Source organism: Mizuhopecten yessoensis, unplaced genomic scaffold (genome assembly GCF_002113885.1).
Source record: "Mizuhopecten yessoensis strain PY_sf001 unplaced genomic scaffold, ASM211388v2 scaffold10523, whole genome shotgun sequence".
In the NCBI taxonomy this organism is placed as follows: Eukaryota; Metazoa; Mollusca; class Bivalvia; order Pectinida; family Pectinidae; genus Mizuhopecten; species Mizuhopecten yessoensis.
In genome coordinates this window covers 597420-623257 of record NW_018408589.1, presented here as the reverse complement: position 1 = coordinate 623257, position 25838 = coordinate 597420, and the positions used below count along the sequence as shown (strand labels likewise).

General features: G+C 34.7%; 1 protein-coding gene across 2 annotated transcripts in view; it reads right to left on the bottom strand.

Annotated features, from left to right (window-relative positions):
- Positions 1 to 1015: 1015 nt before the first annotated feature.
- Positions 1016 to 25838, bottom strand: part of LOC110460917 (deleted in malignant brain tumors 1 protein-like) — a 57476-nt gene continuing 32653 nt past the window's right edge. The window contains exons 6-19 of one of the 2 annotated variants that reach the window (XM_021514132.1): positions 22734 to 22880; positions 21634 to 21812; positions 21066 to 21210; positions 14920 to 15098; positions 12664 to 12813; positions 11098 to 11245; positions 10181 to 10359; positions 6374 to 6508; positions 5898 to 6032; positions 5433 to 5567; positions 4957 to 5091; positions 4282 to 4384; positions 3400 to 3537; positions 1016 to 2763 (exon numbers count right to left, since the gene is read on the bottom strand). In XM_021514132.1, coding sequence (XP_021369807.1) covers positions 2730 to 2763; positions 3400 to 3537; positions 4282 to 4384; positions 4957 to 5091; positions 5433 to 5567; positions 5898 to 6032; positions 6374 to 6508; positions 10181 to 10359; positions 11098 to 11245; positions 12664 to 12813; positions 14920 to 15098; positions 21066 to 21210; positions 21634 to 21812; positions 22734 to 22880 — 1942 coding nt within the window. In that variant the 3' untranslated portion in view covers positions 1016 to 2729. The remainder of the gene's footprint in view (positions 2764 to 3399; positions 3538 to 4281; positions 4385 to 4956; positions 5092 to 5432; positions 5568 to 5897; positions 6033 to 6373; positions 6509 to 10180; positions 10360 to 11097; positions 11246 to 12663; positions 12814 to 14919; positions 15099 to 21065; positions 21211 to 21633; positions 21813 to 22733; positions 22881 to 25838) is intronic. The other variant, XM_021514133.1, reaches the window with a different exon arrangement.

The window sequence follows — 25838 nt, the reverse complement described above, 5'->3', positions numbered from 1 at the left end:
CTGTCTCTCTGGGTCTACCTCTCTGTGTCTATGGGTCTACCTCGCTGTCTCTATGGGTCTCCCTCTCTGTCTCTATGGGTCTCCCTCTCTGTCTCTATGTGTCTTCCTCTCTGTCCCTATAGGTATACCTAACTGTCCCCATGGTTATACCTAACTGTCCCCATGGGTATCCCTAACTGTCCCCATGGTTATACCTAACTGTCCCCATGGGTATCCCTAACTGTCCCCATGGTTATACCTAACTGTCCCCATGGGTATCCCTAACTGTCCCCATGGGTATACCCAACTGTCCCCGTGGGTCTTCCTCTCTGTCTCTATTGGTCTACCTTTTTGTCCGTGTTGGTCTACCTCTCTGTCACTATGGGTCTACCTCTCGGTCCCTATGGGTCTACCCCTCTGTCTCTATGGGTCTCCCTCTCTGTCTCTATGTGTCTTCCTCTCTGTCTGGATGGGGCTACCTCTCTGTTCCTATGGGTCTACCTCTCTGTCTCTATGGGTCTACCTTTTTGTCCGTATTGGTCTACCTCTCTGCCTCTATGGGGGTTCCACTCTGTCCCTATAGGTCTACCTCTCCATAATCACACTTGGTCATTTTTTATAAAAAAAAAATGCACTTGGTAAGTTTTTACATAAATATACACGCTTGGTCAGCATTTATATAAATATATACCTTTGGTAACTATTTATATAAAAAAATCACACTTGGTAAGTTTTATATAAATATACACGTTAGTAAGTTTTTATGAAATAAACACACTTGGTCAGTTTTTACATAAATATACACCTTTGGTCAGTATTTATGATAATCACTCTTTGTCTATTTTCATATAAATAAAAATGTGCTTTGATACACAATTGGTCTATTTGGTAGAAATTGCAATGCCAACGTCAGGTTCTCACGACTTGATATATAAACAGATCCGTCTGGTTGTTTGCTTGTGGCAAACCCTTCAAGAATGACTCAACAAAGCAATACAAGTTAAAATGGAAATTTATTTGTAGACAAGTAATACAATACAAAAGTTGAGATGAGTTGTCTCCCTTTGACTAAATGACGACGTGTTTATAAATAAATGAATACGAAATATTTAGTTTAATCTATCTAAGACATGTTTTTTTTTAATAATAGCTACCCTATTTATTTAATTAAATATTCTTCTCATAAACTATATGTTGTTGTTCCTCGTGTCTTTGCTCCTAGCACATTTGCTCCAAATAGACTCCTATATTTACTCCTAGTATATTTCTCCTAGGTACGCCTAGCACTTTTGCTCCCTGTTGACTCCTCGTACATTTCCCCTAATAACTCCTAGCACCTTTCTAAACTCATTATACTGTTTGTTACTCCTAATACCTAATTCTTTCTTGTCCTTCTCCATATCTGCTGCAATTACCACCTACTGCTTTCTCTGCACAGCTGGCTGCCTGCTCAGTTTGAGCTCAGAAATGACAGTGCCTTTTGTTTGTTTGTCTGTTTTCTCTACTAACGAGTAGTTCGGTAATTCCAGCTCTTAATTTATAGAAAGTGCTCACCAACACGCGAGATCTCCCGCGTTCACTATGCTTAGTGATTACAGTTCGAGAGACTCGAGTAAATACTGTAGTGATGACTCCCAACTGTTTCCGAAAAGATAAACAAATATGGCTGCCGTAGAACACGTTACGTTCTTTTTGAGATATACTTTCGTTTCTACTCGACTACAAAAGTTTAAAGGGTATGAATAAATGGAATACACACGACAGGTTTGATGTTATTACAACTTGCTGAACAATCGTTATAAATATAAACGTGTTTCTCGTAAAAATACAGATTACACCTGGCGGTGGACTTGTCGTCTGCTCATACAAATTGGTTCAAAAGACACAGTCATGACTTCGTATTTAAACACGTATATCATTTATTTACAGACTCACAACATTATCCTACATTATTATTTGGGTTGAATACTTGTATCATGATACAAAATGTCGAAGTACAACAATATGAGATCATTTACAGACGAATTTCATGCACTAATAGCAGAACAGATTTGGTGTCCATATGTAAGCTTTAGACTTGCAACAGCATCTCACATTATGATTTAAAATGTCATAATTACGGGATTATATTTTTTCATGAAACAATTGAAAAATGTTTGAGGTGAAATTCGCTTGACAATAATGGAACAATAATACTGTCGCTTTCTAACTCTATTTACAAAACATGGTCACACAAAAAACCCACACATTTGGTCTATCTTAAAAAATACACATGGTTTGTCTTGACAGAAAAATACACACATGGTGTGCTTAGATAGAAATATATACACATTTGGTCCATTTTGATACAAATACACACACAGTCAGAGATAGAAATACATGTACAAACATTTGGTTTGTCTTGAAAAAAATATGCACACTTGTTTCTGGCAGAAAATATACACATGTGCTCTGTTTTGATCGAAACAACAAGTGGTGTTCCGTGACAGAAATATGAATATTTCATTCGCCTTGATAAAAAAAAATACTTGATTTGAGTTTTATAAACCCTGGTTTGTTTTGATAGAAGCATATCAAAACATTAAAAATATACACTTTTTGTCCGTTTGACAGAAAAAAGGAAACAAACTAGTCATGTCTTGATAAAAAGTACCTACACTTGGTATAACGTTTTACAAAATGTCTCAACGTATTTAGAGGTATATACGGGTTTCGTGTCTAGCGAGCATCTTTCTGGCATCAAGCTTCCTCTACACGCTTGTAGTTGCCGTCGTATCTAAGCACCTAAATGAAGAAAATGAGTAGTTATTATCAAATATCACGTGATTGATGACTTAACTATAATAATGTCCTAGAGAACTGAAAACAAACAAAAACACATATATAATAATATGTAAGGTCGTCCTCGACATTCCAGTGGTTACACTCACGTTCAGTGCAACCCTGTATATATGTCAAGTGAAGGCACGCAGTTAGCTATTTGATTGGTTTCAGGTGGGCAAAAACTGACCTATAGCTAGGCTGATATCTAGCCTTTAAAGATTACAGAGGTGTGACACCTGACTTCAAAACCAGTCATGTTGACCGTTAATGTGCCGCGCGATACTTTTGGTGTACAGGTGCAGCAGATTTGTTACTATCAGGAAAGGGAATCGCAACAAATAGAAATTTAAATCGCCTTGTCTATCACACCGCTTAGTAGTGAGCCGTCGCTGCTTTAAGAAAATGTCAGTTTGAATTAAAAACAGATTACTCCATAGGACCAACCTATTTGGATATAAACAATTCACTAAAATACTGTTTTAACGAAAAATGTAACGATCATGATAAAATCTTTAGCGGAAATTAAAGAACGAAAGATATATATTCTTTTGTCTGATGACAAGGTAAATAATTTAATTACTACTACTGCCAACTCACTCGTAATCAGCATTTTGGGAGGGCATGACCTCGAATTCAAGATCCTCATAAACACGGTCTGACGTCACGGCTGCATCCCTTCGATTAGGCAGCGCATCCTGATAACTTGCATTGCCGTTCAGGTTGTTTTCATCTTTTCTGAAGGTTTCAGAAGAACAAAGTGTAGAACATTTAGGTACTATGTACATATATATAGAGGATATCTAGCAGTGTCTTCAGTAACAATAAATATGTTCACGAGTGTGGCTAATATTTTGACATCTTTCACGAGTACTGAAGACACTCCTAGATATTCCGTTCATTACAATTTGTTTTGAGAAAACAGAAAACGACACATCAAGCTGACATTACTTGGCCTGGATACTTTTGCCCTACGCGACTAAATATAGTCCTCTCTGATTCTCATGAGGCCTGCGTATCGTTAAGCTACCCAACCTTTGACCAGATTCGCAGCTTGTAATTTTTCAAATTGTAGTTTGTAATCAGTCTTTTGATTGGTCAAATCATAAAAACAAAAATCACTTTTATATTTCACTGGTAAAAAAAATAAATATATTAATCATGTCGTCATGCCTACCATGCGTATAAGCAATTTCTAATCTAATCCAAACATTGTAATATCTAAAAAAAAGTGCACACTTAAAAATATAATAGCGCTGAAATCATTGAAAATGATAAAACATGTTTGACTTATATCATATTAAAAGGAAACTTAAGGAATCGGGAACACATAATTCATGCACATGTTTTTTTTCATACAGAAATTAATTATAGATGAGTTACAATGAATAAGAAACAAATAAAAATCAATCAGTTTAAGGAATAAATAAGAGAAATAAAAATAATAATAGAAAATTAATTATAAAACAAATTTGACCTCACCTTTTTCTCGTAGCAAACAGTGCGATATTTGTTGCGACAGATGCAACCAGCAATATTCCCAGAGCAATGCCGATGATGTATACCATGTTAACAGCTGTTACAACTTAAATATAAAAGTGCTATTTTTATAATCAACCATAAGGTAGGTCAAATCATTAAACGAATTGATAACCGAATATCAGGTATAATCCACGAGTATCTAGTTTTTGCTTTATTCACAAGATACAAATAATGGATCAGGAAATAAAAGCGCTATCTTTAAATTACACACCGAACATACTTCTTTAGTATTAGCATGGCGAATGTGTTTTCTTACCAAATTTGCAAAAATAGCATCACGCATAAGTTACATTGGATATATAATTATTTCATTGCATAAACTCGTAAGAGTCTCCCACTTTGGATTGATGTGCATGTGTAACTAACTAGCATGTATGATATTTATTTTTAAAGAATAACGTTTTTTAGAACTGCTCAATCAGTTCAAAAATGCTTTTCCCGGTTGTGTACAGAGATGTTTCATGATATATCTAACATTACGATAAAAGTCGATTAAACTACATCAACATACCATTTTGTGTTTGAAACGTTCGTTTGAACATGATTTCTCAATGTCAACTGCGATCGTCAGCTTCTACAAGATTGAACAATTTTGCGAAATATGTCTACATGTACCTTTGTCACATGATACTCCGTCCCAGCCATCTTGACAACCTGCGTTGTTACAGACTCCAGTCATGTGGTGGCAACCAGGAACTTTACAGTGGCATGTTTGTAAACAATCTGGTCCAAATGCTCCTCTTTCGCATTCTTCGGTGTCATCAAATACAACAGAAAAGGGAGATAGAGTGTAAAACATCAAGTGTTTGCGAGGTTTCGGTTCTGTTTAATCAATACACATATTTAACTAAATAGCATAGATGTCAGACATTTCAGAAGAATAACGTTTAACAACTAATACAATCAGATCAAAAAAATTTTTTTGGGTTGAGTATCAATATGATTCATGATATTTTTAACATTATGATAAACGCCTTTTCAAATAATATAACCATGGAATTAATTTTTACAATGTTCGTTTGAACATGATTAATCAATGTCAACTGCTCACGTTAACTTCTACAGTTTTGAACGATTTTGTGATTATGTACCTTTGTCACATGATGAACCCTCCCAGCCATCTTGACAACCTGCGTTGTTACAGACTCCAGTCACGTGGTGGCATCCAGGAATTTTACAGTTGCAAGTTTGTAAACAATCTGGTCCAAATGCTCCATTTTTGCATTCTATTGTGTCATCAAATACAACAGAAAATAGGAAACAAAATATAGCACAGATAAGATTTTCGGGGTTTCGGTTCTGTTTATTTTATATGCATGTTTAACTAACTAGCATGTATGATGTTTATTTGAAACTGATACAATCAGCTTTAAAAAGCTTTTTTTGCGGTGTACAAATATGTTTTATGATATTTTTAAAGTAATAATAAAACTCGATTTGAATACATAACAATGCCATTCAATGTGCTAAAATTGTATTTGAACATGATTTCTCAATGTCAACTGCACACGCGTACGTTTGCTTCTACATTTATTGACGATTTTGTGATTATGTACCTTTATCACATGATGAGCCTTCCCAGCCATCCTGACAGCCTGCATTGTGACAGACCCCTGTCACGTGGTGGCAACCAGGAACTTTACAGTGGCATGTTTGTAAACAATCTGGTCCAAATGCTCCTCTTTCGCATTCTTCGGTGTCATCAAATACAACAGAAAAGGGAGATAGAGTGTAAAACATCAAGTGTTTGCGAGGTTTCGGTTCTGTTTAATCAATACACATATTTAACTAACTAGCATAGATGTCAGATATTTCAGAAGAATAACGTTTAACAACTAATACAATCAGATCAAAAATATTTTTTTGGGTTGAGTATCAATATGATTCATGATATTTTTAACATTATGATAAACGCCTTTTCAAATAATATAACCATGGACTTAATTTTTACAATGTTCGTTTGAACATGATTAATCAATGTCAACTGATCACTTTTACTTCTACAAGTAAGGACGATTTTGTGATTATGTACCTTTGTCACATGATGAACCCTCCCAGCCATCTTGACAACCTGCATTGTTACAGACTCCAGTCACGTGGTGGCAACCAGGAACTTTACAGTGGCATCTTCGTAAACAGTATGTTCCAAATAATCCGCTTTCGCATTCTATGGTGTCAACAAATATAACAGAAAATAGAAGAATACAAATAAAATGTTTGCAAAGAGTAAATGGAAGGGCTATTAGTAGTCATTAACCTCGGAACAAGATGGTCCCAGCCATCCAGGTAAACATTCCTCGGTGCTGCATCATCCGGAGCTATTGTTGCATTCGGCTACCCTATAGTGGTATTGCTTGCTACATAGATACGTCAAAATTGTGTCCAACATTTTGCCCCTAGCATCACCGATGAGTCATAGAACAATGGAACCGCAGCAAAATGTTTGTACTGTATCTTTACCCAAATTGTACAGGCACATATGCATATATGTGTGTATTACGTTCTTCCTTTACGACACAAGGCGGAAAATCCTGATGGTTGATTTATAAGCCCAGGCTTTTCGGTTACTTTGATAAGCAAAGTTTAGAAGAATATTGACACGGTTCACAATAAACACAATGTACTTACTTATGATTATGAAATAACCAAAGCTCTTCAGAATTTTGAAATTCATATAATATAGGTGATTATGTACATCCCATTTCTGCTTCTATTGTAGTTTAGACCAATTTCGATTTTTACTTTTTTGGCCAGAACATCAATGAAGGACGAAACAAGTGTAAAATACTTTTAAAGTATTGTTTTACCAAATTGTATAGGTACAACAACATATAAGTGTCCATCCTTTAATAAGACCTATTGTCATCGTAATTATATCCAACAAAAAAGTTTATTTAAATTATTTTGAAAATATTCTACAAAAACACAGAAATTTCAAAATTTAACGTCCAAAATGTTTTGAAAACATAAAAAATATTAAACAAATGGCCTTGTCACAATAAATTTCCTATTTGTGTCCTGTTATTCGTCGTCGTCTACATACTATCAGTAATAGTGTATTTAGAATTGTAAACTTTCCTACTTAACCATATTTATTTTTCAGTAATTCATTAGAAATGTTTTTTTTGCTGCAAAACAACATTAACAAGTAGTAATTGTAATGGGTGACCATTACAGAAGTCCCCAAAACTGCCCCCATAGTCGCAAAGATGCATCAGAAAAGGATCATAATGTCATAAAACACATACATACTAAATTTCAGTAAAATCGAATAGTGTCTGAATTTCCACCAATCAGCCTTCGTGTGGTTGATATATGGTTATTATGGCAACGAAACCTATGCGGTTGAACTCGCAGTCCCCCAATTCCCCTACATACCAATTGTCTTTAAAATCGAACAATATCTAAATTTTGACCAATCAGAAGCCTCCATGCTGTGTGGTTGCTATGGCAACGATCTGAAAATAAAGACTAAATATACCCATTATTAATCATGTGAAGTTTCATCAAGATATGCCTTGTGGTTTTTGAGAAAATAATCCAAAATTTGAGGGTAGGAGTAGAAAAAAAACTGAGTACAACAATATTTCCCCCCACTTCTTTTGGGGGACATGCATATCTTCATTGACACTGAATACTCATCACAGGAGCATGCCAAATGCAAACAATGACATATTGCTTAAAGAGTCCGATGATATTGATTTACTTGATGATAACGAGGGTCAGACAGGGTTGGGCCTGAGTTAATAATTTTCCAACATTTTTGTATCCCGAGTTACATTATATGCAAACATGTTGATTTTGTCTGTTTTATCCATGTAAAGAAAGCGTGTTTTTGTGTCTACCTTATTGTCAATTTGGGTATATAACACAAGGTGATCTAGGTAATCCATGCACTCCCCTTTTGTTTATACTGAAGTCAAGACCAATTTGAATTTCCACCTATTACAATATACGCCCAAACACCAATGAGAGAAAAACAGATAGAGTATAACTAACCTTTGGTGTATTGTATTACCAAATGTTATAGGTACGGCAACATATGTGTGCCCATTCTTTAATACACCCGATTGTCATAGTATTTAAATCTAACAAGTAATTTGATTTAAATTGTTTGGAAAATATTCCTCAAAGACCTGATTTTAAGAACAAAACTAAAATTTTCATGATTTAACGTCCACTTCTTCAATGTTTTAAAAATATAGAAAAAAACGAAACAAATGGCTTTACAATATTCCATAAATTTCCTATTTTAATCCGTTGACTCGTCGTTGTGGTCGTTTATACACTTTCAGTAATATTATGTTAAGAATTGTAAACTCTCTTACTTAACAATATTCTTTCGAATCATAAGATAATTTTAGTATTTCATAAAAAAAAGTTTTATATTCATAAAAACACCGTTAAATGCCTTCATTGACTTTGCATACTCACTTCAGGAGCATGCAAAATGCAAAAAAAGTCATATTACTTACAACTTAAAATATCCTATAATATTGATTTACTTATTTGTGATAACAAGGGTCAGACAGGGTTGGGCTATTATTCGGTCTGCGTTTATCATTTTTTCCAACATTTTCCAATCCCGAGTTATATATTTTTACATTGTACAAAGGTTGATTATATCTTTACTACCATGTACAATGTAATGTAAACGTGTCTTCAGTGTCCATCGGTGTTTATTATACAAAGTGATCTTTATAATCCAAATTTTCAAATTAGGCAGTTCTCTTGCGCCCGCAAATATTGTCACGAGATCCACACGCTGCACGTTTTACCATTCCTGCCGCTGAAGTTAATTTTCCTTTTTTTGCCTGTTTAACCTTGATATATTTGAGAAAGATTATATATGTGATGAATTTTCGTCAAGATATGGTCATAAATCCCCAAAGTCTCTATTTTCGGTTGACATTAGGTTTCTCAATTCAACGGACGATAAATAATAAATGCTAACGTCACGCTCTACATGAAATGTTCATTTCAATCCATCAAAAGCGTGAATCGCTTGACATTGCTCGTCGTGACATAAAATTAACATCTGTTTGACGTTAAAACACTATATCAAGTAATCTTCACGGTAAGATCGACGGACCGTTGTGATCGTAGACTTGACAGGATTTTAGTAGATTAAAAGTTAAAACAAGAAAATGTTTGTTTGTTCGCTATCAAAGTCTTCAAATATATGTAAAAAAAATCATGTTTGTATCCTAATTCAACAAATCTCATGACTTGTTTGTTTTTGTTTTCAATACAGGGATATTTGTACATGCACATGATCACGCATGTCCTAGTCTGTTGGAATATATTTAGTACATGCAAGATCTTGGTTTATCAACCATAAATACAGTGTTGTTAACCAATGAAAAGTATCGTAACATCGCAAACGTGGCATCATTGAAATAACTTATTAGAGACCGCGGTTTATTCAAGGACTGCATACAGTTTCTTTATACTTTATATAATGTATAGTTTTTATGTTATTTAGAATATTAGAATCTGAAGAATGAAATGGAGACGACTTTGCAGAAATGAACATTACTTACTGTTTAACTTTGAAAAAACCATAATGAGTAAGACTAAATAAAGAATGTTCTAAATTGTTGGATACATTTTTAGTGTTTCCTTTTAAATATTTCAGTAATCATTCTATTACTTATCAGCATACACATATTTACATTCTACTTAGTAGATATAACCCCGATTTGACCTCATATTGTTTCGTGTTGTTAATGATATTATTCTATGTTTCGGCACAGATGTATAAGTTCATTTTGAGATTCCTCTCTCGAGTTAATTACATTATTGTTTTATACAATATTAAAATTCAATTAGTATTTACCAAATACCGTGCATACAACTCCTGCATCTTCACTATGATCGCAGTTATGCTTTCCCCAGAGTCTGTGGCGACAGTCTGATAAATCACCTATATGTCCTGAGAGACATCTGACGTCGTCTAGCAATATCGGACCACTTCCTTCACCAAAACGTGCCTTACCGTACGCCTTTCCCCTTTTGCTGCAAAAAAAAATGTACGATTACCAATTCTGTTATTTCGGGTTAGACGTTAATATGCAATATACATGGAAATTGCAAACTAGATATCATGGATAAATTGAGTGCCATTTAAAGAGAAAATGTATTATATCTACACGGTTTATCTCTACCACTGTAAGACTCTACCTTAACACATCCGCTGTTAAATTACGCCTTAAGCAGTTTACATACTACATTGTAAAGCAACATAACTAACACTGTTAAACCAATGTCTGACGCTACTTTTCCACTTCGCTCAAAACGTTAGATACAATGCATATATCAAGTTTTGTAAGCTGTGTTATCTTGTAAAAAAAAGTAAACTGTTCTTTTTGTTGTATTTGTAGACAAGTTAAAATACTTCCTTTCCTGTTCAATCACGTGTATTATAGCAAACTAATTTATTAATTGGAATAGCTAACATATAATTTATATCTTTGATAACATTCATTAGGTTCGAAATATGTAATTCAAAGTTTTACTTTAATTACTAACAATGTTTGTATAAAACGGGTCGGAACGTTGCAAGACTATCTGGTACCTATTTCAATCTAACTTGTCGCAACGTTTCAAGACTTTTGTGATAGCTTGACAAAACGGACCAGTCGGTCTTGAGACGTTGCAACCGGTGTAATACGTACACTGTTTGTGTATTAAATAAGAAAAATGATAACAATACATATCATTATCAAAAAAAATAAACAAACATTCATAAAATACCTTAAATCAAGCATCCTACAAATCACTGATGCGTCCTCATCCGTCCAGAAATCGTCACATATTGTTCCCCATTCACTATTGTGATATATCTCGACTCTTCCTTGATGAGATGAGCTACCATTACCTCGAAGACGCACTCTAGTATAACCTAAACAAACAAAGCAGAGTATTATTTTAAACAATAAATCTGCATTCTGCATCAAAATTAAAACTAATCAAGTGAACTGGACACATTTCAAAGTAAATTTCGTAAGCGAGTTCTACGGTGGGTGATTCGCGCCATTTCGTTGTTTCGTCGTTTCTCTCCAAAAAGACTAGCATAAAAAACTCAACTCTCGTGCTGCCGTCTTTCCGTCCCAACGAAGAAAACGAGAAACGAAATAGCAAGAATAAACAATTACTAATTCTCGCCTTGACAAAACAACGAAATCGTGCAAATCAGCCAGCATAGATTTCGTTGGACAAAATAATAAAGTCAAAATTGTGCAAGATGGAAACCAAATTAAAAATAAAAATCATAAAAGATATGACGGCATGAATTGGTGCTTGATCCTTGTTATAAATATAATGCAGCATAAACATTTTTCAGTTTAAATATCATTCAAAAAAACTATAGAGGTACGAAGAGCAAAATGGAATTTGTGAAACAGTAAGTCGGTTAATATCACTGGATGGATAATCGATTTTGCAAGAACTCAACCATACACTATTGGCTGCCTAATGGTAGCAAAAGTTTACATAAATATCGATCGTTACACTTAACATGTATAATAAAACCCCGTTTACTCAAACTCGTAGGGTCCAGATCGATAGTCTGTCTTTTTTTCATCAGGTTGGACGACAAACAGTACGAGCACTGCAACTACCGTGGATTGTAGATGATAGGAAAAGTAAGTTTAATCAAGATGACAGCATTTGATAAGATTTTAAATAGCTTAACAATGAACACATATAGGCAGCGGTATTAAAAAAGTAAATAAAATTCAAAAGCTGCACGTTTAACGTACTTATCGTTTTGACATAGTCCGCCATACTGTAATCGGCTGCGTTAATTTAACCAATATCAAAACGAGAGAAACTCTTTGATAATTTTAAAAAGAAGAAAATCTTGAATCTTGAAATAACAATCACGACGTATTTAAGTTTGAATATATTTAAAGTGGTCGAATTCCGCTATGTGATTTCCGCTTAATATTACCATGCCGAAATATGGTTTTACACACCCAGTGAATGAACACTACCGCCAAATCACCGATGTCGAAACATCTGTCAATTAATGTGCATGTTTAAGTAATTAACATAGATGACATTTATTCTTAAAGAATAACGTTTTTTAGAATCGATACAATCAGCTAAAAATTACGTCCTTTAGTTATGTACAGATTTGTTTCATGATATTTTTAACATTAATAAAATTTGATCCGAATACATAAACACGCCTTAAATGTTAAAAACGTTTTTTGGTTTTTTTTTGGGTTTTTTTTGAAAATGGTTCCTTTATGTCAACTGCGCGGATAAGCTATTATAATTTTGGTTTGACGATTTGTGTGAGTGTTGGTTAAGTACCTTTGTCACATGATGAACCCCCCCAGCCATCTTGACAACCTGCATTGTTACAGACTCCAGTCACGTGGTGGCAACCAGGAATTCTACAGTGGCATCTTTGTAAACAATATGTTCCAAACATTCCGCTTTCGCATTCTATGGTGTTATCAGCTAAAAATAAAAACCAAAATATGTATGCAGGGTTTCGCTTGTGTTTACCAAAATGCAGAACAACTTACGGTGTGCACACCTGTCGAAATTTGAAATCAGTTGTTATACAGAATATGTAGCTACTGAAAGATAGTTTATAATCCTGTATGTTGTTAAGTGCTTTACGTCCTATTAAGAACGCGCCAGGTCTTGGTGATGGAGAAAAGAAAGCTTTAGTACCATGAGAATAATCACCGCATCCCCGATCCAGTGACGGAGTGCTAGTTATCGTAGACGGTCAGACGCCTTCACTACTAGGACACCGCAAACCCTATAAATAAACCTGGATTGACAACCTATAGATATAAGAAGATATACAACAACTTCCTGTTTAAGGAGTAAATGGAAGGGCTATTAGTAGTCATTATCGTCAGAACAAGATGCTCCGAGCCATCTCGATAAACATTCATCAGTGCTGCATCATCGGGAGCTATTATTTCATCCGGCTACCTAACAGTGTCATTGCTTGCTATATAGATGCGTTAAAATTGTATAAAACATTTCACCTCTAGCTCACCGATGAGTTCTAGAAAAATTGAACAGCCATACCATTTTTGTACTGTACCTATACCCAAAGTTTACAGGCATATATGTGTGTCTTACGTTCATCCTTGAGGAAACAATGTGGAAAACCCTGATGGTTTGTCTTTACCTTGAAAAGAAAAGTTTTGAATATTGTCACGGTTAATATTATTCATAGTTAACTCACTTATGAATTTAAAATTAACCTGTAATATTTTATTAAAAAAATATTTTTTAAACTTTACTTCTTAACAATATAATCAAAGGTAATTTGAGTATTTCATATAAATATTTTTGTCATTTAAAAAAACCCACATTAAATATCTTCATTGGCATTGCATGCTCACTATTGAAGCATGCTAAATGCAAAAAAATGTCCTATTATATTTATTTACTTGGTGATAACAAGGGTCGGACAGGGTTGGGCTATAATCCGGCTTGTGCTTATCATTTTCCAACATTTTCCAATCCCGAGTTATATATTTTTACATAGTTACATAGTTTACAAACATAGGTTGATTATATATTTACTACCATATAAAATGTTATGAAAAAGTGTTTTCAGTGTCAATTGTCATATATTATACAAGGTGATTAAATCCCCGTAGTATTTATTTTCAGTTTACATTAGGTTTCTTAACTCAACGGATGATAAATAATAAATGCTGATGTCAAGCTGTACATAAAATGTTCATTTCAATCTTTCAAAAGAGTGACTCGTTTGATATTGCTCATCATCTCATAAATTGAACATCTGTTAGGTGTTAAAACAGTATTTTAAGGCATCTTCATTTTAAGATCGACAGACCGTTCTGATCGTAAACTTAACAGGAATTAAGTAGATTAAAAGGTTAACAAGAAAGATTTCGTTTTTTTGCAAGCAAAATCATCAAATTTATGCAAAACTTAAATATGTGCATCCTTATTCAACAATAAGTCATATCTCATGACTTGTTTATATTTTCAATAAAGGGAGGTTTGCACGTGTAAGGTCTGTTGGAAAATAGAACATGCAAGATCATGATCTTTCGTCCATTAATTAATATAGTGTAATTAACCAATAAAAAGTGTCGTAACACCTCAAACGTGGCAGAATTAAAGCAACTTATCAGAAACCGTGCTTATTTCGAGGACTGCATACGATTTCTGTATACCTTATACATTGTACATTTCTATATGTAATTGAGTATATTGGAATCTGAAAAATGAAAGGGAGACGACCTTGTAGAAATTAACATTGCAAACTGTTTAACTTTGAAAGAAAAAACATAATGCGAAACACTAAATAAGGGATGTTCTAGATTTGTTCAATACATTTTTAGCGTTTCGTTTTGAATATTTCAGTAACCATTCTATTACTTACAAGCATACCAAATATCTACATTCTACACAGTTTTCATAATCCCTGTTTCACCTCCAATATTTTGTGTTGTTAGTTATATCATTCTATGTTTTGGCAGAGCCGTTTAAGTTCATTTTGAGATTCCTTTCTCGTGGTAATTTAATCATTATTTTATGCAACGTTAAAATTAAATTAGTATTAACCTGATACTCTGCATACAACTCCTGCATCTTCCTGATGACCGCAGTTTTCTTTTCCCCAGCCTGCATGATTACAGTCCGATATATCTTCTATATAGCCCGAAACACAATTGACTTGGTCTAGTAATATCGGACCACTTCCTCTACCAAAGCGTGCCTGACCGTAGGCCTTCCCTCCGTTGCTGCAAAAAAGAAAGTCCGATTCCAAATTCTGTTATTTCGGATAAGTCGTAAATATGCAATATACATGGAAGTTGCAAACTAGATAACATGGTCAAATTGAGTGCATTTTATAGAGGAAAATCCTTATATTACAACGGTTAACTTCCACCAATGTAACACAATACCTTAACACATCCCCTCTTGAATTACACCTTTAGCAGTTTACATACTACACTGTAAAGCAATATAACTAACGCTGTCAAATCAAAGTCTGACGCCATTTTTCATCTTTTGTCCGAATGTTAGATACAATGCATGCATAAAGTATTGTTGGTAAAAATCCTTAGCTGTGTTATTTTGGAGGTCAAATGTAAACTGTTCTCGCTGTTTTATTTGTAGACAAGTTAAAATACTTACTTTCATATTCATTAAACTAGTTGCAACGTCACAAGACTGACTGGTTCCTTTATCAAGTCATACATAAACATAATATATATAATATCAAAAAACAAAATAACAAACGAGATATCTTCAAAATTCCATATGTTTAGGATGCGTTTTATAGCGACAAAATCTACATGAGTTATAGAAAAACATTCTTTCTTTTGGAGGAATTTCACATTTTATCCGGAGTCTGCACATCAAATCCTTCCCGGCTGCCATTTTTTAAAAGTCTTATCGTGAACATGCTCATTCCTTTTATATTTCTACTCGGATCAAAGGCTCATACGACCTGACGTCTGCTCAGCAAAATTTGCGGCGGTCTTTTTTAAAAACTGACTAATCCACAAAAAGAGGCGGTCCGGAGTTGTTCTAAATAAGAATAATGTAGTCCGGATCGGTACGGTTTGTTGATTAGTTACTCCCTTGTCATTGCATAATATATAAAATGGTGTCACTCAGGTTGGACATTTTGACGATGAAACATTGATGACTCTTCAAGAGAAATGTAGCAGCTTTTGGTGATAATTCAGGTTGCTTTGGATCAATAAATACCCCATTCATCGATATATGTGTCACCGGTTGCTCAATTTTATACAATAACTCGGACAAGTTGTTTCAAGTATATCTCTTTTCTTTACAATCTCCGAGAAACCTACAATACAGGACAATACAATAAATACATTCACCCTCTCACATACATACAATAAATACTACACAACTTCCGCGCCGACCGAGGTACCGGACCTCTGAATAGAGACCGCTATAAATATAGTAATTCTAATAACTAAATGTTATAACCACACGATAGTTATTATATAATACGGTTATACATACCGGGTATGATGTTCCGAGCCTGCTAATACATGCTGGCGGCAATGTACGCCCTCTATATAATCAATGGCTCGGCTCTATCAGTAATCTGATCCGTCTCTCTCGAGTCGGATTGTAAGAATGACCACGGGGCAGTAAGTATCTACCCAGTAGCCAGAATATAGTGGCGGGAATATAGGGTGCTTTTTTGTGCAAGGAGAAGGTCCAAGATCTACGTCGTAGACAATTCAGTCAGAATGTTGAAACAGAACATAACAACACAGGGACATGCATTCCGAACTGATGACGTCACATACACTGTTTACGAGACGGGACAACACACGTGTATACAAACGGTTGACAGCACTCGTTGTATATATACACACACCATTTATATATATCATATTATATAACCCAGAGTTATATATGTGAACTATGTGTTGTGTCAAAGCAGATTTTTGTTGTCAACACCTCAGAACTTAGCGCATCACAGGACCAGGGGTTCGTTACAATTGTAAAACTACATATCTGCTATACTGGCATGGGTCAAAGCACAAAGCTTTTGTAACAAACCACTGTGATGAACGCGTAAGGTTAAAATATACGACTGTATGATTTTTAAAGTAACTATCTAAAAATAATGCAACGCCTTCTTTCAAGTACTTTATGCAGCTAAGATTGACTGTGTATCAAGGGTTAAGATCACAAGGGAAAATACACATTATATAGATACCGGTTCAGCTTCAAGCGATACAGGATTAAAAGATATATCTTTTACAACTGATTTGGTTTACTCCAATATGCACAGGGGTTCGTTACAAACGTCTGAAATACACATTCATGTATATGCTATACTGACATGGGTCACATGAACATACATATACACTATCATGTGCTGTGACCCATATGATGGCCAAATCAGTATGACATACATGTAAATAGACATTTGCAACGAACCCCTGTGAAGAGTAAACATCAGTATGGCATACATGTAAATAGACATTTGTAACAAACCCCCTGTGAATAGTGTCCTTCTATAAAATTGAAGGATTTTAACCAAATTAGGGCAAAGAGTCTGTCAGATACACTTTTTTCAGTCGAGTTTGAACTGGGAAAAGAGACGAACCGCACCGTCTGCTTAAAAGACAAGTAGTCAATGTCAAATGACGAAAATAGTAACTGCTATACACAATCTGTAGTTGCATGTTATTTGATTTTGTTGTATATTTCGCAGTAAATAGCTACTGACTGTCACATAATGTCATCAATTGTACACTCCTCTTTCTCATTCCTATTTTTTTCTGCACATTAACATAAGTTGAGTGCTGTAATCAAAATACAATATAAATACCACACAGACTATTCCTATGTAGTAGGATAATATATAAGCTTTCCTGAACCAAAGTTTCCTACTTAATGCCAAATTTAACTTAGTGTTATCCTAATAGGAGAGGAAAATTAAAAATCCACGGCCAAACTGGTATTGGAACCCTTGACTGTCTAACAGCTACCTGGTCACCGGCGAACAACCCTGTCCAGTTCTGCTACATTATTTCCTTCCTCGCTTAAGACTTAAATAGAGCTCGAACACACACATGACTTGACCTCTAACACCTTCTGTTGGTCAAAGTGTAACAGGAGAGAGAAATGCACTGCAAGACTGGGATTTGAATCCAGAACGCTCTGAACTCTAGATGGATGCTCTACTAATAGCACCAACTGGGCTACCTGGTGGCAGGTAAATAACCCAATCCATTTCCACTAGTCTACATTTGTATGGTTAAGGTAATATATAAAATAAAGCTTTCTGGTAATGCATAAAAGATGATGATTAATTATGTGGTAAATTAATTTCAAAAATCTGTACACTGGTAAAGATATACATTCAGTTAATATGTATATTCTCACCTTAAATACCTGCAGTCTTGTCATGACAGAACACAAAGGGACTAGTTCTTGCTATGTTAAAATTACATAGGCGCCTGCCCCCTCATAACTTTTGTTTCAGAAGTACTACGAGATGTATGCTGCTGTTTTAACTCTTTTCAATCCTTTATACATCCGATGTTATTACTTTGAATCACTCTATTAATCATTTAGATGATTAATTAACTCATTACAGCATTAGGGCCGAAATATGGAATATCAGACTGACAGTATTTTTCTGCAAAAAAATCGTATTGTTTTCATCGTAACACTTAGGAAAGAACATTTTCTTTCATGTAATGCTATATATTTATCATCCAGAATGTGAGTTTAATGGAACATTTTGTGAAAATTTCAATGTAAAATATAGGATTTTTCATTCTTATTATTCACGTATACAAAATATTTTCATAGTATGAAGAAGTGGTGTTATTTCAAATATGTATGCAAGAATTCAGTCCAAAAACAAAAGTGGTGGAAAGTATTCATTTTGCACAACACAGTACCATGTCTACCCAGAAAGTTGAGGGCAAAAGACACCTACCTGGCGTTCACCAAAAAGCAATGTACCTGATTACAGGTAATTGGTGATGATATTCGTGGCAAGCCTACAATAAAACTTTCAGTGCAAGTTAAGTCACAAAACAATCCAAATTCAAATTTGCTACATCTCTTGGCGTGATTAATAAAGTTTTTGTAACCAATCAATTTTTAGATAAAATCTTTGGATTTACTTACTAAAAATGGAATAGATTGCTCAAAATGTTTGACACAGAAGCCCATTTTCTGGAAGCCAAAATGATGCAAGCATTACATAAAAATCATCAGGTACAAGCTCACATGGTTGGAGCAAGACAACAATGTAGTAGTTAATCGTGGCTTTCGAGATGTCCTGCCAATGTTAGAGGCATCTGGTATTGTTATACCAGTATGCCCCCATATCTTAAGACTGATCAGAGCTAACACTCTGATCTACATGCTAACATTGACAGAACAGTTACTAAATCCCGATCGATTGTTTCATGGTCGTCTTAAGCATTGGATAACTTTTAGAATCAAATTGTTTCATTGATATAATTGAGGAACTGCTAAATATTGTGACTGCATGTCTCAATTGGATACGGGGACCAATGTATCAAAGATCACCGGAAACTGACTGAAAAGACTGAACTTGCACATTAAATGAAGTTTCTACTTTCAAAAACAAACTGTTTAGCTCAGATGGTGAAAACAGCTTTCTTGAAGATTATCAAATATGGGTGTATCAACACTCTCAAGACCTCATCCGTTGTCAGATTGGTTCCAGACACAAAAGCCAGACTAAATATAATGTTTGGATTCAGTACACGACACCAAATGATAATAATCCAATAAAAGATTAAAAATGCTAAGTTTTCTTGTGCATCTAGAATCACCAGTTTCAAACTCAAAGCCTTGCATAATTTCTTTTCTTCCTTCTTTGTTCCAAACCTGCCATTAGAACACATTTCATACTCTTGCATCTTGCGAAACATAATCTGTTAATGTAAACAGCTGTTAATACGTCGCCTAACTTTAACATACATATAAAAACAAAGTAACAAATAAACACACAATCTCTGAATTACATTGATAGTTGTCTATGAATTTTACAACTGATTGGGCAGTTAAATGAATGTTTTGGTTGCCATCTTGAAAAGGAATCAAACATCTAATCTTTTTCAAACATCTTCTCTGTTGATTAAATATTCATTCCATCCAAACTGGAAGAATGTTTTTCTTCTGTTATGTTAGTTTTTATTCATAATGAATATAGTCATAAATTCTGATGTATAGACCATAGAGTCATTTGGTCCTTTCTTTGAATATGTTTCACCACAAATTTTGGATTGATATTTTTGTCACTGGTAGTTAAGGACTTGGTCCATCTTTAATCGAAATATGTTTGGTATACAAAAGTTATAAGATACTTTTATTCTAGGATGAACACCTTTTTTGTCTTGAAATAACATTGCTTGAGATGGCTTCTGGCTGTTGATTTGTCTGTTCGTATCTGATAACTAACCGAAGCAAGGGATTTTGATATGAAGACTGTAGCATATGATCCCTAGTTTTGGTTGCATTATAAATGATTCTTCAGTGCATTGTTAGTTTGACAATATTTGTCTTTGGGGAAAAAGAATTTTAGTCTTATGCTTCTACGAAAAATGAACCAAGTACTAAATGATTTTTGTATACAAACTACCACCTTTCTTGCCCCTAGCTGACCGATGATTCCCCGAAGGACGAACCAGCTGGACAGCACAGTGTCATCTACTTTCTACCTTCTGTATCTATTACAAAACTTACATGTAATAGAAACAATCACAAGTGAGTGTCTTGCATTTATCATTCTACAAAGTTAAAATATGACTCCATTCCTTTAACAGTAATAATGGGATATTAAATTTAATCTATAACCGTTACTCGAACTCGAGTACTGAAATAATGGTTTCCAGAGCATATCTCGGCGACTGTTTGGTGAATTGCCTTCAAACCTTTAACATAGGAACATCATTGGATGTCGGAATGTCCATCCTAAAATGAGATCACTGTGACCTCAATTGGATCCTTGGATGACCTTGATCTCAAGTACTGAAATAATGGTTTTAGTGAATCATATCTCAGATCTTGGTTACAAGGTTAATTTGACTTTTGACCTTTGACAAAGCGACCCGTCAATCTTGAGACGTTGCGACACGTTTAATACGTGTATTATTAATGTAAAAAATATAACGATAACAATTTATATCGTTATCAAATAAACTACACAGACATGCATACAATACCTCATATTAAGCATCCTACAAATCACTGATGCGTCCTCGTCCGTCCATGAATCGTCACATATTGTTCCCCATGAACCATTGTGATATACCTCGACTCTTCCTTGATGAGGTGAACTACCAATACCGCGGAGACGCACTCTAGTAGCTAAACAAAGCAGAATATTATTTTAAACAATAAATATGCATTTCGCATCAAAGGTTAAACCAATAAAGTGAGCTGGACACGTTTCAAAGTAAATTTTTCAGCAATTTCTACGGTGGGTGACGTTTTGCATTTCGTTGTTTCGTGTTTCGCCCCTAAAATACCAGAATCAACAAACATAAACTCTCGTTCCTTACGAAAAAACGAGATTTAGTAAGTATTCATTCTGGTTTGATAGGTTTTCGTCCCAAAAAGACATATTAGTTACATTTAATTCTCGTCCTTTCGTTATTCGTTCCAAAAGGATTAGACTTAGTAACTATTCATTCTCATGTTTTTGTCTGTTCGGCCAAAAAAAATGAAGAAGTATAGTTTGGTTGGACAAAATAATATCAGTTATTAATGTTAAATCCAAGTATTATTTACCAGATAACCTGCATGCAACTCCTGCATCTTTCCTATGATTGCAGTTATGATTTCCCCAGCCTCTATGATAACAGTCCGATATATCACTGATATAGCCCGGGGAACATCTGACATTGTCTAGCAATATCGGACCACTTCCTTCACCAAAATGTGCCTTGCCGTACGCCTGCCCTCCTTCGCTGCAAAACAAAAAGATGAGACGTAAATATGCAATATATCTGAATATCATAGATATCATAGATAAATTGAGTGCATTTTAAAGAGAAAAATCATTATATCAAAACGGTTCACTTCCACCAATGTAAGACTCTACCTAAACACATCCTCTGTTAAATTGCGCCTTAAGCATTTTACATACTACACTGTAAAGCAACATAACTAACGGTATAAAATCAATGTCTGACGCCATTTTTCACCCTTTTTCAAAATGATAGATACGATTCATACATAAAGTTTTGTTGGTAAAAATCCTTCGCTTTTTTATTTATAAACAATTTAAATACTTAATTTCCTGTTCAATCAAATTGATCATATACAATTGTTTTATAAAGGGCAATAGCTAACAAATAATAAGTTTCTTCAATAAGATTCATCAGTTAAAATATTCTTTATTTATTTTACAACAATCATTAAACAACTTATATCAATCACTCTTGTTGGCCCGGATGTTAGCGCGTGGGTCGTCTTAATGGTGAAGGAAACTGGTTTACGTGGATAAAAACCCACGTGGTCGAGCAGGTGACCCAATACCTTTTCACGTCCGATTGGAGAATCGAACCCCTGCCGCCTTGGTAAAGTCAAGTGCGCTATCCACTGCGCTACCCGACCACCCTATCAGTTTGGAAATATGTAATGTCAAATTTTAACTGAATACGTTAACAATCTGCGAATCAAACGGGTTTGATAGTTTCAGGACCGACTGGTCTCTTTATCAAGCCATCGTGTCGTAATGTTTCAAGACTTATAATGATAGCTTAACAAAAAGGACCAGTCGGTCTTGAGACACGTTTAATATGTACATTGCTTGTGTTTGAAAATAAAACAAATTGGTAACAAAACATGTCATTGTCAAAATAATTACGTAGGCATACATATAATACCTAAAATCAAGCATCCTACAAATCACTGATGCCTCGACATTCGTCCAGCCATCGTCACATATTGTTCCCCATTCACCATTGTGATATACCTCGACTCTTCCTTGATACGGTGAACTACCACTACCGATGAGACGCACTCTAGTACCTAAACAAAGCAGAATATTATTATATCAATATCAACGACTTATATGGTGGATGCTTTGTGCCGTTTCGTTGTTTCGTGTTGTCGTACCTGAAAGACGAGAATGAACAAACCTGAACTCTCGTTCTTTCATCTGTTTGTCCCCTATGAAAAGACGATATCGAGTAACTTTTAAAGTATGATTTTTTCGTCTTTCGCCCCCAAAAATCCCAAATATAACAAGAATAAAAATAGTTACTAAATTTCGCCTTGAAGACATGAATTTGTTCTTATTCTTTTTATAAATATATTGCAGCATAAATATTATTCAGTGTATATATGATGAAGTATAAAAATGAATCATATAGTATAATCGTAATTCAGATTAAGTATCATTCAGTAATTTTGAAAAAGTACAAAGAGCAATCTGGGATTTCATGAAACAATAAGTCGGTTAATATCACTAGGTGGATAATCGATTATACAAGAACTTAACCATACTCCAACGGCTGCCTAATGGTAGCAAACTTTTACATGAATGTCCCTCAATATACTCTATATGTATTAGAACAATGGTAGTTATTCGTATTTTAGTTAACCTCACTTGATAGTTGTACCCAGTTACACATTTCTAGATTCATTATGTACTCCTAATATTCATATATATGGCGGATTGATCGAGTGATTGACACTCCGGCCTTCCACTCAGGCGGCCGGGATTCAATCCCCGAAGTCGTCGTACGCATGAATATTCAGAGAAAGTGTTTTTCTCCTGCCCATACAACTCCAACAACCCAGGTGGAGTATAAATTGGTCTGGGGCGGATGTTGCGATAACTGTGCTGTAGCATTCTAGTGAGGTGGCACTATAAATGATGCCGTTGGAAGCACTACAAACAGAACAAACCACATCTCCAGCACACACGCAGGCATACACACATTTGGAGATATTAGCCAAGTGGCATTGGACTGGTAAAAAGTGCCTGGTAAGGCTGCTCCCGCGAATTTCTCAAAATTTTATTGATTAATGTACATGCTGATTGTATTAATTGATTATCTATGTACTGTAAAGCGCTTTAAAGTGGCTTATGTTAGCTAGATATGGCGCTATATCCAATGTTGCATATATTAATTATTATTATTATATATACATATATATATATATAACATTTGATATAGCGCCCTATCTAGCTAATATTATTATATATATAGTGTTATAATATTGTCACAAATTATCAAATTTATATGTATATGGTACATTTCTCAAATAAACTGTCCAACAATATGCATTCCTGTCAATTATACTTTTGCAACAAGTTAAGCAAAGCTTGAATGCATGTATGTATTACGTAATAACTTATGATTTCTTAATGATTGTCATGGTTCATATTGTAAATTTATATGACGTGACTTTTACATTAAATGATTCTTACATACCATACAAATAAATATTGATAATATCTCTTCTACTATGCTTCTTCTAATTTTTTTTTATGTATGAAAACAATTTGTTCCAAGTCATCAAATACAACAGAAAATAAAAGACAAAATATGAAACATAAAATCTTTGCAGGGTCCCGGTTCTGTTCAATTAGAGGGCATGTTTAACTACCTAGCATATATGACAACTATTCTTAAAAAATATCGTTCGTAGAACTGATACAATCAGCTCAAAAATTCGTTCTTTGGTTATGTACAGATTTGTTTCGTGATACTTTTAACATTATACTAAAATTCTATTTGAATACATAACCATGCCTTTCAATATTTAAAACGTTTCTTTGAATATGGTTTCTTTATGTCAACTGCGTACATTTGCTTCCACAAGATTGAACAATTTTGTGAAATATGACTACATGTACTAAATAATTTTGGTTGGACGATTTTTGTGTGTGCTGATTAAGTACATGTACCTCCTTTGTCACATGATGAACCCTCCCAGCCATCTTGACAACCTGCATTATCACAGACTCCAGTCACGTGGTGGCACCCAGGAATTCTACAGTGGCATCTTTGTAAACAATCTGTTCCAAATGTTTCGCTTTCGCATTCTATGGTATTATCAAATAAAAACAGAAAATATAAAGCATATCAGTTGTTATACGGAATATGTAGCTAGTGAATAATAGTACATTAGCCTGCATGTTTGGATCTTTGTTTTTGTGTTTTACGTCCTATTAACAACAATGGTCATATAAGAACATGCCAGGTTTTAGTGGTGGAGAAAAGAAAGCTGGAGAACCCGGAGAAAAGCCACCAACCAAACGACCAAGTGACGTATGGCTAGTAATCGTAGACTGTCAGACGCCTTAATCACTCTGCCACCGAGAACGCTATAAATAAACCTGATTTAACAACCTATTGATATAGAAATATCAAGATAGACCACAACACTTCCTGTTTAAAGAGTAAATGGAATCTTTATCAGTAGTCATAAGCCTCGGAACAAGTTGGTACCAGCCATTCTTCAGTGCTTCATTATCCGGAGCTATTGTTACATCCGCTACACTAACCTGGAACTGCTTACTACATATATAGGTCAAAATTGTATCAAACATTTTGCCCCTAGCTCACCGATGAGTCCTAGAAAAAAGAAACAGCCAAATCAATTTTTTACTGTATCTATACCCCAAGTTTACAGGCATATATGTGTGTCTTACGTTCATCCTTGAGGAAACAATGTGAAAAACCCTGATGGTTATTTTTATTAAGCCCCAGTGTTTGAATATTGTCACGGACAGTATTATTCACAGTTTACCCACTTATGATTTTAAAATTAGCCAATGCTCCTCGATTTTTTAAATTCTTATAATTCAGGTGCACCTCCCATTTTGTTTCTAATGTAGCTTAGGCCAATTTGGATGTCCACCTATTTGACCTAAACAACAATGAATGACGAAACAAGTGAAGTGTAACTTACTGTTCGTGTATTGTATTACCATATACATATGTGTGTCCATCCTTAAATACGGGAGGGGGGGGGGG